Genomic DNA, 20,562 nt, shown 5'->3' on the forward strand with positions numbered 1-20,562 from the left:
CTCCCAGCTATTAAGGAACAGCTGTTCCACTGTGATTACTGGAAAATGTGAGGTTACTCTCCCTGTCTTTCACTTCCTCAAGTTTCCAACGGCCAAGAAAGAATGCCCAGGAAAGCCAACACTGATGCAGCAGCAGCAATGCATTAAATCCCAGCTCTGTTCACTCACAGCAGCACAACACCTTCAGTTCTCAGCTCAACAGCCCTTTCTGCCTGCCATCAATTGCTCTCAGAAATCTGATTCTTCCTTTGCATTCACTGGCTACATACAGAACCCAAGTGTTATTAAAATCCAGCCTCTTTTCCTGCCAAATATTTGATTACACTATTTAATTTCAGTGCTTGCTTAACAAATCTGACTCTGGAAACACTAAGGCCTGGACTAATGTTTACAAGAATTCATTTCAGCAAGTCTTACTACAAAATCACAGAATGAAATGAAGACAAATAGAACTCATCCATGTATTTGGGGTTTTTTGACTATTATATACATAAAATCTGTGTAGTTAACGGGTCTCCAGAATACTGCCAAGAGGGAAAAGAAACAGGAAGAACAGGTCAATACAAAGGAACTTGCTATTTGCATTTTTCTGTATATCTTACCTTCCAGTGCATAATTATTACCTGCTAATATGGATATCCAAACAAGTTGGCTAAAAAGAATGGCATCATTTTGCTGAAATTGCTTTCAACTGATGGATATTTTAATCTTTCTAATTGATTTAAGTTACAACCCAATCCTAAGGCGTGAGATGCCTTAAGCAAAGGACAGTCACTCATTTATAGCAAATTAAGGTACTCTTAGAGTAACACATCACAACTTCGTGGGAAATTGATATTTTTTAGATTATTATAATTTAGACAAATAAGTAAGCAGTCCACTGAATCACAGGGTAGAGAAAATGATTGGCAATTACATTACTTGAAAAAAATGTTACCAGAACAGAATTGTTAAGCAGCACATTTCTAAGCAAGTGACATTTTACAAAAAGACAAAGGAGTACATTTTCCACCAAAATCTAGAGCTGCTGTCATCAACAACCCAACAAAAGCTACAGCTACCTAAAATGGAAATGAAAATGTAATGTATGGAAATATTCTCTTATAAAATCTCCTTAGGCTTCACATGTATTAATGTATTAGTTTGCAAACATTAAGATCAAAGGCAAAGCAACAAATACATCCTAAAAAGTTTTTAGTCAGATTTTTATTAACGATATACAAGTAGCAAGGCATAAAAAATTAATATGTTCAAGCCTTGAAATGTCAAGTGTAATGATCTCTAGCTCTGCTTACCTCCTTTGCTTTTTGTTTCAGTCTAGCTTGCTCTGGGTCTTCTTGCCTTGAGCGACTCTACATGTTTAAAAAAAAATGGGGAAAAAAGGTTAACAGATGGTTTAAGAACCCCTCATCTGTTGCAGTAAGTTAAAAAAGAGCAAAGAAATAGGAACAGGATACAAGGTATGTACATGGGACACTTAAATTGATAGAAGTGCAATTTCAAACCTATGAGCCTCATCCAAAAGATTGTTAAATGTTCAGTTGTAAATGAGATGAATTCAAGATTTGAATTTAAAAAAACAAACCAAACAAAAAACCCCTCCACCAAGCCAAACAAACCCCTCCACCAAAAACACAAAAAAACCCAAACAAACAAAAAACCCCAAACAAATTAAAAACCCCCCAACCCACCCATGTGTTTGTCAATGTGCAAGTTCCCATACAGGTTTAGATTTAATTATTTAATACAAACAAATTTAAGCATCCAAGAGCAGAAGTTAGACCTTTTCCATTATCCAAACTTTTTAATTTAAGTCCTTACAGTCACATATTTTAAAATTTACTGTTTGCAATTAAGCCTGTATTTAGCTCTTGGTAGAGAATGTGAAGAAAACCATTGTAGAGTAGTCCCCCCAAAAGATAAACCTTTGTAATAAATATGTTACTATTTCATATGAGCTTATTTTGAGTATAGCATAGAAATACACTCTGTTAACCCCATCCATGCACTACTATTAATATTAATGTTGTCATTTTTAAAACTAGATAAATATTGCTAAATGACAACTTTTGTATTTTCCTTCAAAACCAGGAACAGCTTTAAAGGCAGATCATTTAATTGCAATAACAAGTTGTAACTTTTCTTTAGACACAGACTATTTTATAACCATATGTTAAAAACCATTACATTTATATTTGTGCTCACTACATGTTCTCAGACTGATGGAATTTAAAACTCAAGAGGCAGATAATACACACATTGTAATTTTATAAATGTGTGATAGGTCAGCATTCAGCAAATGTTGCATGAAAAGTTGTAAGAAGCTCCAATAGTACTTGTGACATCCATGGAAAACTGTTGTTCCTGATACCTGGGAGATATAGCAGTTCTGCTTCAGTATTTCTTTGAGATTTAAAGTGATATCATTTACACTACTCCTAAAGGAATATCTGTGCCCTCTCCTATCATTCTGTGCTTATTGCTATGCTGAAGGCAGACCTGAAGGCAGACCTGAAACTTGAAAGAATATTAGTTTGCAAACTTACATATTCTCAGATTTTTTTTTTCCTGGTGTTTAAATTTTTCATACCATATTCTGGTCAGAATTCAAAAACAAAGGGCGATAGGTTTTAAGGGCTTACACTTAAAAGGGCCCTGTACCATTCTTGATACCTGGAGAGTGCCTTGGCTTGACTTGGCACAGAATTTCATATCCTTTCTCCTGTTAGTTTTGTGGCTTTTGTGAGTTTGGTTGGGTTTTTTGAACTGGGATTATTTTTCTTTCAGCTTATATAGCACACCTATATAAAACAGTGCTGATAATGCAAAGTGACATTAAACAAAAAAGAGATTTTTAGATGTGCTTAACTCTTCCACTGTGTAGATCTGCTTCACCTTCCAACACCTACAAGTGCTTTTGTGTCTGTTGGCTAAAAGGGCTGTTGGACAGGACAGTGTCTGCAGCAAAGAAATGACAAATTGAAATCTGAGATAGCCACAGACCAAATCAGACTCTCAAGTTGCAGTTGTGCCAACCAAGGAAGAAACTCCACCTCAAGACAGGCTGAGGTTCCTTCTAACTCCTGTGGCCAGACAAAAAGAAGAACGTAGATAATGTGACCTAATATAAATTTATGACCTAAATATAAATTTAATGTTCAAAGGACAAAAGGTATTTAATTAAATATGTGGGTCTGCCAGAGAGCTGGATTTCTAAAGAAGTTGATTCTATTTATACCCATTAGGTTAAAAACCAAATTAACAAAATCCCAGTCTGTGAATGAGCTGCTTCTCTAGGAGATGGGCTCAGGTCAGTATTTATGAACTGAGCTGAACAAGGTCCTTGCTGTCATTCTGCAATAACAATTCAATCACTGGAGCCTCAGTTTCTCCAGTATGATGTATGGAAAAGCACATTTAGCCCTTTTATGGGTTTTGATGATAAATTTATGAATGTACAACCAACTTCTATTGCCTTGTGAGTCTCACAGTGAAAGCAGTACAAAAACACAAAGTATTGTTATAGCCCTGTATGAAGCTGAAAATTCGCCAAATGCAAAGTACAAGTTAAAAGCACATCAGCTTTAGGAGAAAGCAGAGTGTCCTGAGAGAATCCAGCTGAGACTTCTAATATTGCTACTAACTTTCTACAAGGAAATGACAGAATCCTGGAAAACACACCAGATATATGCTGTGTTTGGGGACATTGTAAGAAAAATTAAAGCAGCAGATGCAAAGTAACATTGCAATTTCCTGGGTTCCAAAAGTGAAGGAAAAACTCTGCAAGAGCTACAGAGTAAAGTAACACATTTAAAAGTTGGGGCTTTTTCTTTTTTCCCCAGAAACTGACCAAATAAGAGTAGATCTGGAGATCAGGATAATCTCAACATGCAAAAGCAAATCATCTGCTCTGTGCAAACCCCCAGCTTGTTCACGGTCAATATACAATAAAAATTATTGCAAAGGTAAAAACAGGTACTCAACTCCTGAATTATGTCAAATACAGGAATCTTGTCTCAAAAATTAAGATCTAAAATACCAGGTGAAGTTAAATACACAACCCAGACTGAAGGTGAAGATAGAACTACTTTTACATTTAGAATAATGCAGTGATTTTCTAGTTATTGCCTGAACCCATGCCAAAGAGCTTTTCCAAACAATCTTGTTTCAAACAAGCAGAATTCCAACTTCATGTTGGATGTATCACTACTACTAATAAAACCTAAGGAATTTAACTCTTTTGTGTTCAGGTAAATTTTAACAGAGTCTTTTAAAAGCAGATTTGTAAGGCTGAAATATTTTCCTGGTGGTTACCATGCCATTAAGCTGCAGAAATAAAATCATCAGCATATGGACGCTAAAATGTATTAAAGGACAAGTATAAACAGAACTATTTCATTAATTCTTCACTTTATGATCTAATGTAAATTATAAAAGGCTTCACCAATACTCATGCAACACAGATTAAAGCAAATATAAGCAAATGCAAATGTCAAGCTTAAGAGAGGTGCTTAAATAAGCTTTAGAAATGTCACTGGATTCCCTTTACACTCCATTCCACACGTGAACATCTCTCCCCTCCTCTGGAGAGTTTGCCCAATTTTGCTGCTGCTCAGCTCTGTAGTGCTTGTCCACATTGTCAACATCACCAGGCAATTATTTTAGTATTTTATGCTTCCTTTGCTCAAGCTACTGACTAATCATTCCCAGCTTTTTTAAAATTGCAGTTTAACTTTTTTCTTCCAGTTAATTCATATTTTGGATTTTTTCTTCCTTTCTCCTTTCTCTCTAATGTCCAAATCTTAATATGCAGCACTCCACCTGTTTTGTGAAACATGCTTTTCCAAAATCTTTTCATGCACCAGTGTTTCCTTTCTCTAAAGCTGTGGAAACACCCACTAAAATAAGAGAACCCACAAAATCAAATATTTTCAAGGACTTTATCACAATTCCTTTGCCTTCCCCTCCCTGTTCATCATGTCTAGATCTGTAAATAAAGCAGGCTGAATTTACGTAATGTCTTTTCCTGTTGATGAATAAACACCTTTAGAAGCAAGCAAGCTTCCCATAGTAATTTCAGAGAAACCCAGTACTGATCCTGAGCAGATAACATACTTCTAAATATATTAAATGCTGTCTCTTACTGAGAATGTATTCAGCAAACCAGACTTGTTAACATTTCTCCCAAACACCAGCTATTTTATTAGACCAGAAAACCTGATATTTTAATTGTGACGAACCAAAGTGCTTTGTGTTAGAGAGTTCTTTATCTGGAAACTGAAAACTGCATAGATCACATTAGGTTTATGGAAATACTGGACTTCCAAAGTATGAAAAGCAGCATATGTTAAATGTGTGTATTCAAAATAACAGAAATAAGGGGCTTCATTTACATATTACCAAACTCCCTAATGTTCCAAACCTCAGCTCTTCCCCTGGCTTGTGTTCAGGCAGGAGGCCACAAAAAGAGAGACATCTAATTACACATGGAAGAGTGTAGTTTTAAGGGTACTTCAGATTTCACTGAATTGTCTAAAATTAGAAAGCAACTGTGTTTTAAAAATTATAAAGGTATTTATAACCCACTCCATACTTAAATTCGTGCACCAATTTTTTTTAAATTGGAGCATACTCTGAATCTATGCAGATGGACAGACTAAAAGTACTTCTGATGTGTTTCATTATCATAATTATTCAGTACTTTGCTTGATTAATGATGTCCAAGTTGCACTGTTGCTAAATTTTTGCTCCACTAACAAAAATAAGTTTTCTGTTGAGATTTGTATGGGCTTGAAAGTCCCAGCTTGTCACACCTGTGCTGGGCAATGTCTCACAGGGTCTGTCCTGCATTTAGCTCCATCTGATCCCAGCTAAGCCACTTGCAGCTCTACTCCCCCTTATCAATGTGTACACTGAGGGTCTTTAATGCCTCAAATTCATCTTTTTTCATTAAATAAAGTTAAGAGTCACAACTGCAGGTGCTGTACTATTGAGAGCCACTGCTGTGCCAACAGTTTCAATTTTAAACCATTTTTCCCCATTGATGACATTAGAACTTCACCCACGGCTGTACCAGCTTATAACTTTCACTTTTAATTAAAGAAATTAAATTGGCAACATGAAACACTTTGCTTTCACATTAGCTTTGTTAATAAAAAGTGAAAGTTAAAAGCATCATAGCTGAGGGTAAAATGCTGCTCAGTGTTATGACCATGGTGAGGTGGAATGCAAAAGCACAGGTCTAAAAAATGATTTATATTGAAATCATTAAAATTGAAGTAACAAATTCCTAAAAATTCAGAAAATCATCTCAACACAATAATTCCCATTTTGCTCTGCTCCTGTCAGAAGTGAGTTCCAAGTGCTGGTGCAGGCAGAAGGCTGCACTGAATCCACAGATCTCTGAAGAGAGGGAAAGGATTAAATGGAATGACAGCTGAACTCATCTCAGACTCAGAATAGCCCCTCCAAGTCATCACAGCACGTGTGGAAGGAAATCTGCAGCACCAAATTCCACTGATCTCTCCAATAAAAAAACCCCTTCAGCCTACAGTACTACCCAATCATCCACAGATACTAATTAACTTTACAAACAACTCTAAACATAATTTTCCATTTACTTATGTAAATTTTCTTTCTAAAGAACACACCTTACTCTTGTGATTGTTGTATGTAAGATCCCAGAACTTAACAGACTTGTGCTACTAATACATAACACTGACAATAATGGACTAATCAAATAAACATATTGGAAATTAAATTTCAACATTAATTGTACAATAAAATACACAGGCATTCAGCCAGTTTGAGCAGAGCAATTAACAGACTATTTTTAACATGATGTGCTTTATCACAGCCTATAACACAGAAGTATGATTCATTAATTTTCTAAGAGCCAGGACAACCCCAAGCTGTAACTCTTTACTGTCATCACTTCAAAAAACAATTCAGAAATAAAAACAACAAAACAACAACAAATCAGCTACAACCTCCTACTCTTTCTGCAGCTAGAACCAGAACTTCATTCACTTTGACAGACACCACCTGCATCTTCCAGGTTTTGGAAACATCCATGAAAGCAGCAAGAACACAGATTTACTATAATAAGACCAGTGCTTTGTTGGTTTTGGTTTGGGTTTGTTCTTTTGTTCATGTCTTAGTTTTGTTTTTTTTTTAGAGAATCTGCACGAGACACACCATGTCAAATGTAAAGGTAAATTCCTCAAGTGATTTTAGCCTGGCTTTTGACCTTTCTGCAGCCTTAAGACTCTCCTCAGTGCTGCCTGCACCATCCCCAAAGGCCGAGAGAGGATGTCTGGTTCTGCACACACCTGGCAACAACAGCCAGTGGCTCTTACTGCCAAAACAAACCAGGGCCAAGACCTGACTCTCCCAAATATTTCCTTTAAAGAGACTTTGTGCTCTACTTATGTGTTTATACACAAGAAGGTCCCTCCTTACACCACTTTTTTTTCCACCTGTGATGCTTGTGTCAGGAAGGAAACCCAAATTCAGTGACAACCAAGGCAGCTCAGTCCCTCCCTGCACAGCTTCTCCTTTTGACACATCACATTCTCTGGGGGCTTGAGCCAGGAGCTCTTCCAGCAGCAGGAGCTGACTGCATCTCACAGTTTGGGGAGCAAGATGCCTTTATACACTTATAAATTATGTATTATTCTATAATAAAAACAGTTACTAGAAAGTAAATTAGAGAAAAGCTTTGGGCTTCACGTTCAAGGCTGGTATGGGAACACTGTGGAACATTCTGGAATGCTGTGGAACACTGGGGAAGGTTATGGAACGTTGAGGAATATGTTGCAGGTTCCCTGAGGTGCAGGAGGTCATTCTGGCTCCTGAAGCAGCATAGTAGTAGTTTCAGTTTTTAGATTTTTAATGTAAGAGAAATTGTATGTTGCATTGCTACTATAGCATATTCTGATTTTTCCTTTCCTGTCAATTTTGTCTTCCCCCAAAATATCTCACTGGAATAAGAACATTACTCACAATGCTTATCAGCTTGTGATATGAAGTTTGTATTTCTCAAGTATTTCCCAGGCATGGGACAAAAGATTTTGTAAAATTCTCTCATTTAACAAGCTAAATAATATTGCTTTTTTGTTTCAAAGACACTCATGTAGCATCACAGCTAATTTTAACTTTAGTGACTTTTCTTAGAATGCCAAAATACGTATATTTTTGAAACCTAACTTTTTTTCCTTCTGCCTTCTCATCTGATTTGATCTCTCCTTCTTCCAAAAACATTTCCTGAAGCAAAACCAAGCCCATCAGATGCTTACAAATTTTGCTATAATTTCCTCCTGTAACAGCTGAAATTACACCTGCAGATCAACCAGAACATTTGTGTCAAATATTTTGCTTTCTCCTCCTAAAGAAACCTATGCATCACCCAAAACAACAAAAAACCTGCAAACCTGACACTTTCTTTGGCCATCATTTAACTTTTTTTTCTTTACCCCTTACTTAACTGCAATGCTAAGTTACCAGACCAGTTTCAAGGCTTCCCAAAGCCTCATGCTGCCTCCCCTTTAATTTCAACCTATTCCTTCATTTTTCATTATCTTCCCCATTGATTAACCTGTTTCTAAGTAGATTATTTACCACCATCTGCTTCAATGCCCAAAATGTTTCCTCTTCTCTATCTTACTCTTCATCAAAACCTGGACTTTGGCTGTTCACAAGGCTCCAAAGTGTAAATAATTAAAAAAGAATTTTCATTATGCAACTTCAGCCTTTTTATGCTCCTCCATATGAGACAGTAGATGAGGTACCAGCAGCAGGAAGCTTTGAAACTTTCACTGAAATGGTTCTGCTGAGTAACCTTAAAAACACTTTGCACAATAACCTGTCAAAACACTTCCAAGATAAAACATCACAGCATTTCTTTACAAGGCACATTAAGAAGCTGCAGTTATAAATACATATGATTTTCAGATTTAAGCATCTGTAGCAAGGAAAACAGATATTTCACTTTAAACCCCAGAGTTTTTTATATTTTAAAAAGAACACCACCAAGGTGACAAAGGTGCCATGACTGGGGGAACAATGCCTTTGCATGGTGGATATTTTGAGTTTCCAGAGTCAGTTTAAGCATCTCCCCCTTTGCAGACACAAGTATCACCAGGCCACAGACAGAGAGAAGTGGGTACTGATGGGTATCACTTCACCAGGGGCAGATTTTAACTGTGCCCCTTTCATTTCTGTGACATTACAATGACTGCATCCTTCCCACGAGGGCTGAGATCTCCTCATACACAAGGCATGTTGAGAAAAAAACAGAAAAATCCAAAATCCTGGGTAAGGAATTAATACACAGGAATTCAGAATAAAGGCCTCAACAAGTAGCACTGTTCAAGTACAGGTGCTTTTGCATTTGAGCAGCAGCACAGAATCTAAGGAAATCATGCAAAATCTATTATTTGGAATAAAAAATTCAGTTCCAAGCTGGCATCTACACTTGAATCACAACATTGCATAAGCACCTTCCAAGGGGTCCACAGTGCCTTCTACTTCTCTCTCTAAACATTAATAATGGTAAATCAGGACTACTCTGTGCTTTGGTTTTGGATTTTTAACACCTTCATTTATTTTCCACTTTCATATATTTTTATAGTATACCATGTATTTCTTCCAAGCTGTCTCCTGATTAGGAACATGAAGTATGCATTCAATAATTTCATTAAGGTAATTTTTTTCAAATAAATTAGGGGATTCTTTTACATTTTTTGTAGTAGAATTCTTTAATTTGCTCTTTCTGTATTTTATAGGAATCAAACTTGTTGATTGTGTATTTATTTCCTAACTTTAGACTTCATAGGACTTTGTATTATGCAAGACTAAAATAACAACAAAAAAACCCTGTCCAAAACATAATTTTTGTATCAATTCATAAGGGAATTCAGGTTGGAAGGAACACCAGGAGGTTCTCTAACCCAATCTCAGACCAGCCTGCATAAGGCTTTGTGCAGTCAGGGAAACATTTCTGAATGAAGGACTACAAGCTACTGCATTTTTCTCAATTAAAAAAATGACCAACATAACTAACAAGTAGCAGGACACACAGAAGATCATTCACCAAGATGTAGCCACTGAATGAAGAAAACAGGACCAAAAATAAATAAGCATTTCTTTATTTTTAATAAATAAGAATTAAGAATGAAAATGGCAAGCATGTTTTCATCAAATTAAAGACTATCTAGGTTGTTTAAAAATTTGTGGACTGTTCAATAATGTGAACAATTATAAATTAAGAGTACAAACAGGTCAGATTAATGTAGGCTAATTGAGAAATCAATTTCTAAATAAGCAAGGCTTGGGTTTGTTTGGGGTTTTTTTTGATCTCTCAATTTGTGAACATTAATGGCATGAAATCAAGAGGCTGTGTTACAATTGAACATTGAGTTGTTCTGTATAATTTCTTCAGAATATACAATAAATAACTCAATGAAGATTCAAATACAATTAAAAATGGGATAACTAAGGGAGAAACTTATTTGCAATTAGATATTATATACATGATTAAATTTACAGTTACAAGGAGACTTATCTATACCTATGTGCTCTTGAAACCAAGTTATCTGAGCTTGTTCTAGTGAACCTATGAACACTCAGTCCCTGGAAATGAAGTTACAAAGGAACAAGTCCTGAGCACTGGCAGTTAACTGGAGACAGGCATGAATCAATCAAACACTGCAGTTATAGAGGAGAGACTGGAACACATTTAAATGAAGATGAACAAATGAACAAAACTGTTTGAAAACAAAGTGTAAAAAACTAAGAAGTAAAAAGCCTCTAAAAAAGTTCATCAGAATTTAGTGAATTTGTTTAAAGACCAGAAGTGTAGGCTATAATTCTCCAGCAGCACAGAAACCCTTGGTATCTATTAAATTTGAAAGGCAATCATAAAAATCATTTCACAGAATTATTTTGGAAGTGTTAGCCACTGTCTCCTGGATTCTCAAGAACTCATCAGATTTGGAGCTGTGTGTTGAAAAGGCAGAGGCATCCCAGGCAGGTGGAGTCAGCACAGATCAGAGCCTGACTCACGAGCTCAAGGTGTGATGCCAAACCAACAGCACCTTTCTTTTTGTAAGAAACAAAATGTGCTTATGAAACACATATCACAAAATGAAATAATTGTTTGAAGGCTATGGATTGTTAAGTAGCTAAAAAAAAGCCAGTAGAAGTGATACCTTGGCAGCCTTCAGCAAAATTTCCCTCTCTTGTTCATCTTTCCTTTGCTTTTCTAAACGCTCCAACTGTTCAAAGAACTTTAGCTGTGATCGGACATCCGTGGCTTGTTCATACCATTCATCATCCTGTAAAACAGACACAGGCCTTCAGAGAAACAGGCACTTTATCCAGACCATGCATTTAAAGACTGTAGGTGTTACACATTAAAATCTTTCCATTTTACTAACAATAAAAAAAAATATTATTAATTTTTAGGCTCGGGGAATGAAGCCAGCCTATGGTAAATAATGCAGTGAGAATATGATAATTTTATTAATATCTGAGCAATTAAAAAAAAAAAAAAGATTGATTTATCAGCACCAGATACGTGAAAGAGTTAAAAAGTAAAACCAACTGACTTAATGATGGAAAACATCTAAAATGCTTAACTTTATTACTGAATAATCCTAGCTATAGTTTATAACCAGGCTCATAACCTATAATTCCTGCATTTGTACTAATCTTGAACCAGTAACAGACTTTCTCAAGATGCAGCGTTATAAAAGCATTAAAGCTAAAAACTCAAGTAGAAAATAAGCCTCTAACTCCAATTAAAACAGCAGCTTAAGACAATTAAGAACATGCAAGTTTTCCTAGCACACAGCAACCAGGAGAGTTTATGGCATGAGCCACATGAAGAACACTCAGAATGTCACATCAGAAAAATAAGCTATCCACATTACTTTCAGCCCATTTATCCACTTAATGTTTTCCTTTCTGACAACCATGCTTTGAAATCAAATAGCATAAACCAAGAAAACTACAGAATACAATGACAAGGCTACATTTCAGTCAGAGGCAACAGGATTTTTTTTCCTATGGATCTTTTTAGATATTGTTTTAAATGCTTCTTTGGCTTAACATGGTCTAAGCAAACTCTTTTCTTCTCAGACACCATCCTAGAGAGAAGGAAGGAGGGATTTAACACTCCTGATGATAATAAACAACACTGACAGTAAACAAGGATATTTTATGTTTAATCTAACATAGTAGAATATATCCATCAACTGCAATGAAATATCTACATGTAGGCAATAAGAGTGGACTTTATTTTTTTAATCCATTTTTCTATCACAATGATGTTGATTGTAGTCACAGATCCCAGAGCTGATTATTTTTGCAAATATCACACAGAATTAGTCCAACCTTGACTCAGGTCATGGGGTCCCCAGGTTTGGGAAACAGCTGGGCTAAGACACAGTCCCAAGCTGTTTGATCTAACTGCCACTCCAGGAATATAAAGTACACCACAAAACCAAGGAAAAACTAAACCAGAGCTATTCAATGTATATATATGCTAAAGAAATCTAAACACAGCTTAGGTATCACACAACTAGTTATTGCCACCCTCCTTTGACACCAGTTTAACAACTATAGTAACTAACAAGCATCTTACTTCTACTGGAAAAGATATTTCAAATATATCAATAAAGATGTTTGATTCACTTGAATTTCAAACTGACTTGTAGATCTTTATTTAAATTTCCCCCTGATTTGTGATAATCAAAATTGTTTCAGTTTTCTTCAAGAATACAATCACTAACAAAAGAATCAGTAGCATTTTACCTTTAATATTTTTTTAATAGAAAAATCCTGTTTAATTACAGTGAAGAATGTACAGCTGAATTATTTGGTTGCTAAGGCATATATTGGCAACTTTTGTAAAATATTAGTATTTCTCACATCCAGAAAAGTTACTCTGGATTCTGAAACACCAAAGCAATTTCAATCCAATTCCTGAATACCCTGGATAAAAAAGGAGCTATGAGGAATCAGATCTAAGTCACAATCCACGAGCAGAAAAAGCTCAGCACACGCTCCACGCCAGGCACTTCAGCACAGAAAGACAGAGACAATTCCACACCCAAACTCTCCCAGAGAGGAGGAGAAGAGCTGGCAGGCAGAGCCACCATCCATCCCATCATGTTTGCTCAGACAAACCTGCAGTCCAGGGGAGCTCTCAGCACGAAGCAGAACGTGCCAGTGCTGGGAGCACAAACCCGCTCCGGGCTCACTTACTTTGTACGACTCCATCCGGTGCTGGGTTATCACTGTCACCTTCTCTATCACTGTTCTTAATCTGTTCTGTGTTGCATGGGAAATAAAAGTAACGACCTCAGCTGGCACATCAGTAATTCCTAGTTTTTTAGCTAAAGCAAGAAAACAAAACAAAACAGAATTAGCTTACCCCCCATAGAAAAAAAAAAACAAAACACAAACAATGTTCTGAAGGACCTGACATCACAACTTCGTTTTCCCGAGTAGAAAATTCCCTGGCAGTGTATTTATGTGGCTTTGGTGACACATTCATGACCCCTGAAAAGGGTGAGACTCTACACATTTAAAAGAGAGATCAGAGAATTTCTTTAACACTTGAAAGCATTTAAGAACTTTGCTGAAGTTTAGCCTGGCACATTAAACCTAGGCATATCAGTGTATGAGACAATCTGAGTTCTCAGGTGTTCTATGTAAGAAAAACCAATTCCTTTATTTTCAGAAGCATTAAGGCAGATGAATTTCAATGTCAGAAGGGTGAGGGTGCAGCCCAAAGCATTCTGTTGCATCCTTTAGCTTACACCACTGGCATAGTACCAATAACAGAAATTCTTTAGGGAAAAAACAAACTTATTAATTGAAGGCAAAGAATTAAAATCCTATGAAAAAGAGTTGTTTAGAAACACCAGCTGTCCCCCCAACACATATTCATGGTTACTTGGACATTTGATACTTCTAGCTGAGTTTGTAAGGAAAGCAAACATTCTACAGTCTAATGAATTTATATATTTAAAAAAACCATCCAAACTACAGAAGAAAAGATGGGTAACATTTAAGGATTCCTAAACTCATCAAAATAATTACTAAGTTTTGGGTATAAATTCATAGGTATATGAATATATGTACTTAAACTACAGTCCTACAAAGGCATATGTGGTCCCAGCAGGGCAGTTTTCTGGACAGAAAACTCCTGTGTGCATGCACAGATATATGAATTTTACACAGGAAAAAAAATGGGTAGCTGTATTTTGTATGGACCATTGGTGCTGACTCACCACAAAAGAATAATTACCCTGAGTCAGTGTTCCACTGAATGGACACAAGACTTTCAAAAGTGGTTTGGCTGGGACACGTGAATGGTTATGCCAAACACTACAGGAAATTTGTGACTATTTTGGGAAGTGCTTCCTACAGAGACAACAGCAAGAGGAATCCTTGTCTGGGGAGAGGTCCCTGAGCAAACACCGACCTTGGCTGCACGAGAGTGAATGTTTGCTTTGCAAGGAGTTCCTACCTTTCCCTGGCTAAATTTGAGAGCAAGAAACCATCCCACTGAAGAGATCCCACATCTGGAGAGATCATGTGGGACCTGAGAGCACTGCTGGCCCCAGGAGCAGGGTGGGGCTGCTGCAGGGGGGAGCAGGCAACTGCCCTGTGCCTTACCTCCTTCCTTCCCTTCCTTTCCTTCCCCTTCCCTTCCCCTTGGCTCCCTCTCCAGCGGGATCTCCCTCCCATACATCCCATCCCATCCCATCCCATGGATCCCATCCCATCCCATGAATCCTATCCCATCCCATCCCATCCCATGGATCCCATCCCATCCCATCCCATGGATCCCATCCCATCCCATGGATCCCATCCCATCCCATGGATCCCATCCCATCCCATGGATCCCATCCCATCCCAGCAGGATCTGCCCATTGCAGTGATGGCTGGACCACAGCCCCACTGCACTCCCCAGCACAGTTCTCTACTCCAGCTACTGCTGATGTTCATTTCAGGGATTCTTTGAAGTCGTTACCTCTTTAACTTAATCACCAACTCCCTATCTTACATGTTACCTTAAGGATTTCAGCAAGATGTATATATGATTTTTAACTAATTTTTGCTTTATCATGGGGAAGAAAATAAATTAAACCTTTCTTGGTGCCCAATTTGTTCTGTGTAATAGAGCTGGAGCTGCGCTCGGGCTGCTGAAAGCTGAACGTGTAATGGGAAGCAGACACACGCATTAAATCCCAACACTGCAACTGCCACCGAGGCAAATGAAGTCCTTGAAGTTGGGAGGATGATTCCTATGGGCAGGAGAAATTCCTCCAAGTCAGACTGGCAATATTGAGGCCTATCTGAGTATGCACCATTTTACTATGCAAACACGTGTAAGCAAAGCCATCAGTCAGAAAAGCCTAGTCTGAAAGATAAAATGCAAGAAAAGGACATTTCATTAACTAATATCCAGGAAAGAGGCTTGGAGATGGAAAATTCTGCCCTATTCTAGGTAAGGGTGAGAATGTGTAATTGTTACAGTTCTTTGAATTTCACTGTAACTGTAGCTATCCAACTGACCTGAAAACACATACACTCCTTTTAGAACAACAACTGTTGCCACCTTTCTTTTTTCACCACAATAAAGGTCTTTGTAATCTTAAAGAATTTTATTCTAAGTAAAGTCAACCATTATAGGACTTTTCTTGTCCCTTTAACTGTTTAGAAATTCATAAATAATCAATGCCACATTCTCTGAGATACTTGATACCTCAAGATTCTTGTCCTTCATTAGCCTCTGCAATATCCCATAACTTCCTTCTCCTAAAATCCCTCAACATAATATTCCCAAGTCCAGAAAACTACCCAGAGGCCATAGAGTCCCTCGAGAATCCACCCTGGGACTTACCCTTTTTAATGGGTGTCTCAGGGACCTTGGGGGTGAGACACAAAGCTGCCTCTCCAAGTCTGGAGATGGCACCACCCTGAGCAGTGCAGAGGGAAAGGACCTGGCCAGGGAAACCAGAGGAACTTGACAGAACTCCTGAAGGACAAGTACAAAGCCCTGAGCCTGGACTCTGCAATGCCATGGGCTGGGGCGAGCAGCAGCCATGGGAAGCACAGAGAGCCTGGAGGACAGCAGGGTTATCCAGGTCCCAGCACTCCACCTGGCACCCCTGGGTTGTACCTACAGCAAAAACAGTAAATCAGTGGTAGCCAACCCACCAAGGGAAGCAACTACTCCTCTTCACTCAGCCCACATTAACAATCCTGCACACTTGGGTCAGCCAGCACAAGGAAAGCTTGAAAAAACTTGAATCCAGGAAAAAATCAATGAGATGGTCATGGGGTTGCAGCACAAAACCTATATGAGAGGAACATGAGGGCTCATTTTCTTGGAGTAAGAAGAATTAAGGGAAAGTTTATTGAGAAGATGGAACCAGATCCTTTATTAAGGTTGCCTGGAAGAAGAATGAAAAATAAATTCATAAACTGAAACAGCTGTTCCTGACTGGCTATAGGGAAGAATTCTTTTGTGAAGACAAATAATGGAACACTGTGCACAAACAAATTGTGGACTGTCCTACCTCTCAAGTTTTTAAGACTTGGCCAATTAAAGTCCTAAACAACCCAGTCTGAACTGAATGTTGATCCAGCTTTGCTCAAGAGACTAGAGTGATTTGATGATCCCTGTCCTCCTGCATACGTGCTTCCATATTCCTTACTCCTGCACAATCCTGTGACATCTCTCCCACACCTCAGATCATCTCCTGGCACATCTCCCAGTCCAGATTTGTCCAGCATGCCAGCTGAGCACAGCCAGAGACCCTGAGCCTGGCCAGTCTGTGCCAGAGAGCTCACTGGCAGCCAACCATGCAGAAGAGCAAAGAAAAGGAAAAAATGGGTTCATTTCTCCCTCAACTCAGACACACAGAGGAGGCTTCTATCTAGCTCCTGATTTATCAAGTGTCTCAAAAGTGACCTGAAGGGAAAGAAGAAAGGCAAATGGAATATTCAATCACTTAAGGCTAAAATTCTTTGGAAAACAGGATAAGGGGAAAATAATTCAATTTCCCCCCAACTGAATTAGCATCAAGGAACCAGACTACAAAAAGATTTTAAAAAAGTCATCTTGTCATCCACACGATTCATCATGTGTGGAAGCATCATCACATCTTCCCTGCTCTAAATTACATTAGCTAAACCCTGTTAGCTTGGGATGTCAGAAGCAGGGTGCATTCCAAAGCTGCACACTACACGAAGATTTGGCACACTCCTTAAATACTTGGATTGTACTTGGGGCAAGGGTGGAAAAATTACCAATTTCATTGAAGTCTGGCAATACTGGCCTGGTTGCACTTTCATACACAGTTGTTCACACCACTGTGCTGAATCCTCTGACCTATGAGATGTTGTGATAGCACTGCTTAGAGCCTGTTCCTTTTTAGTTTTCTGCTCCTCAGAAAAAATGCCAAATAGAAACTGAATCTATGCACAGGGCTAGCATCTGTTAATTTTCATGTTTTCATATTAAAGTCTTAGTTTTGTGGCGTTTTTTTTTTCTTGACTGCCACTTCTCCTCCTGAGATCTGCTCTCATTTATGAATTTTGTAAAATGAAATACATAAAATTTCATCCACTCTCATTTATAAGAAGCATACTGGAATCCTGTCTGCCATCAAAGGAAAATAACACTTATCTCTAAATAGGAAACTCCTGACATATTCTTCTAGTCTGCTTAATTACTTTCCCCAGTGTTAATAGGAAAAGGCTTCTCTTCCCTTTTCAAGATTCCCTAGAGTGATAATGATGTGAGAACAGAAATATGATTTATACTTGTAAGAAATTTATATATACACATATATATTCTAAAATACTACACATAGTTAAATTGTATTACAAAACACAAGTATCCATGTTATTACTCATTTTTCTAACCAAGTTATTGGACAGTGGGCTTCATCCACTGATATTTTTATTTAGGTCCCAGCATTCTGAATTCTGGTCTTAATTGGACCATCTGATCTTTACAATATATACACTTAAATATGTGCAGAAACTAAGGAGAAAATTCAGATTAAAAAGAAAAAAAAAAACAAACTTCTATCAACAGAGTGCTTTCCCCTGTCTTCTGTTTTTAGAAAGTTGAACTTCTTTCTGATTTTTAGGTGATCATCTCAATGTACTTTAAGTTTGATAATGTGGCAATCTTAACTTGCAGGCTTATGGTCAAAAGTATCATATGTGGAATTTAAAAAGGAGTTGCTTGCTTTTAAATAATATATTTTTTAAATTTAGACATTTTGGATAACAAGTATATGCCTCAAGTCTTTAAAATTACTTTAGCAATGTAATTTTGTACTTTTCCTAGAGCTATGATAAAAACATCATCAAGGTTAACAACAAAAAGGGAGCTGGAGCAAAGCAATGCTCCAAGCTATAATTTTAACCAATCTCTCCAGTTGAATTCAAGTTTTGATATTTTTAGAGACAAAACTAAGGTCATACTCTTTATTCAAGTGCTCTTGCCAGATCTTTATTACATCAGAACCAGGTACAAGAATTGATGACTGATTGAAAGAAAACTTCAATTCTTTGTGGCAGAACTCAGTCACAGCACATCCTCAGAGGCACCAGATGCTACTGAAGAGTCACACAATCCTTCATGAGAAATATGAGGGACAAATTTACACTCAAAGTGCAAATTCTGAATCTGCCAAGCATTATAGAATAACACAATGAAGTCTGCCTATATGTTAATTCTTAATTACATGTCTGGAAGCTTTAATAGCAAACCCTGGTTCAATCATGGTTTAATAAAGATCTACAGTATATGAGCATGCAGAGAAGTGTGTTAGGATATTTTGTTACAAATAAACTATATTGTATTTAAATTTTTTTTGATATTGCAACAGTTACTATAAAGTCAGAGCTTAGACACAAGTTCCAAAAACCTTGAGAGAAAAACTGTTCAGCAATATTATTCTGATATTGGCATATGTGTCAGTAGCACAAGATTGTTTTTCACAAATAAGAAAGCACCTAAATCTTGTAACTGAAAACTTTTTAGGTCTCAAGAAGTGAAAATTCTGCTATCATCTGCTTAGATATCTGAAAGTCACTGACTTTGCTGCACTTTAGAAGTTTAATTATATTTTATTGATCAAAAACCGAAACAAATCTTAAGGAGGATACTGCCCTATTTGGGAAGCAGAAGAAAAATACTGTCTTTGCAGATAGGCTTTCAAAGAATCAAAAAGTTACTTCAATAATTTATACTATAAGAGGACTGACAGGATTGAGATCAAAGATAAAAAAAATTATTTGTAAAACATCAGGTCTGACTCTGATTATTGATGTGATAAATTATTGAGTGCCTGTATAAAATCTCTTTACGTTTATACTCAAAACAAAAAAACCTTGAAGAACTGGCTTTAAGCAGTTAAACAGCTCATATTTAGGGCTTGAGTTGTCCTTCAAGAGCAATGTGAGAGTGCATAATCAGTGTCTATTTGCCCAGCTGCAGGAAGCACTCACTCCTATCACCCTAACACCAGGAGCACCTTCTTGAACTTTCAATTCTGTGCATGAAATATTGGCCCAAGATCCAACTGGAACCAGTCTCGTTAGCTCCAGACCCCTTCTGCCATTACAGCTGGCCAAAAAATGGAAAGAGAAGTCCATCCCCCTCCAATCCAAGACATTCATTATTTAAGATTTTGTTTAACCTCATTCAATACCATTAGATTTAGGAAAATGCAGCAAAGCAGCATCTGGTCAGATCTCCCCACTCCCTCCTGCCCACAGCACACAAAGTGTTGGGCTGTGCCTCGGACTGCATCTACAATTGAGGCTCAAGCCCCTTCCCACATCATCCCAAAACAACCAGAACAGTTTTGTGCCTCAGTCCCCCATCAGGAATAGCAATGTATTGGAAACACTACCACTTCAATTCCTGCAGCCTTCCAAACTATTCAATTCTCTAAGAATGAACTCTATTCAATTCTCTAAGAATGAACTCTATTCAATTCTCTAAGAATGAACTCTATTCAATTCTCTAAGAATGAACTCTATTCCTTCTTTTCACCAGCATAAGGGAAACTGACAATTTTATAGTGCTGCTGTAGATGCAGCAGTGAAACATTTAAAACACCTTAATCTCTGTACAATTGCATATAATTAAATACAACATGACTGGTTAAGTAGACTCTGTTCAAGAGTTACAATATACAGGAACTTCTGGAAATTACAGTCTGAAGAAACTGGGGTGAGGGGGAGAGATAAGCAATATTTGTGTAAGACTCAGCTTGTCTTACACAGAAAGCAAGGCATTAAATCAAGAGAAAGCAATCAGAGCTTTGTCTGATTAATTTGTCTGTGTATTAATAATTCTAAGCTGAGCAGTCCCATTCAAACTGTCAGGCTGACTAAACACAAAGGGGAAACAACTCCACTGTACTAAGAGGCCTCAATATCCTGAAAAACACAAACAGCAATTACTGAACTCACTTCTCCCAGCCTCATCAGGTGGAACTTAAGAACAGGATACGT

General features: G+C 37.5%; 1 protein-coding gene across 1 annotated transcript in view; it reads right to left on the reverse strand.

Annotated features, from left to right (window-relative positions):
• The window catches only part of LOC107209769 (transcription initiation factor TFIID subunit 4-like), a gene marked incomplete at its 5' end in the record, with an annotated part of 144,735 nt that overhangs the window by 69,339 nt on the left and 54,834 nt on the right, over positions 1–20,562 (reverse strand). The window contains 3 exons of the mRNA XM_015639796.2: positions 1,296–1,352; positions 11,211–11,336; positions 13,270–13,400. Of these exons, the coding sequence (XP_015495282.2) occupies positions 1,296–1,352; positions 11,211–11,336; positions 13,270–13,400 (314 nt within the window). The remainder of the gene's footprint in view (positions 1–1,295; positions 1,353–11,210; positions 11,337–13,269; positions 13,401–20,562) is intronic.

This window comes from Parus major, chromosome 11 (assembly GCF_001522545.3).
Source record: "Parus major isolate Abel chromosome 11, Parus_major1.1, whole genome shotgun sequence".
NCBI classification, from domain to species: Eukaryota; Metazoa; Chordata; class Aves; order Passeriformes; family Paridae; genus Parus; species Parus major.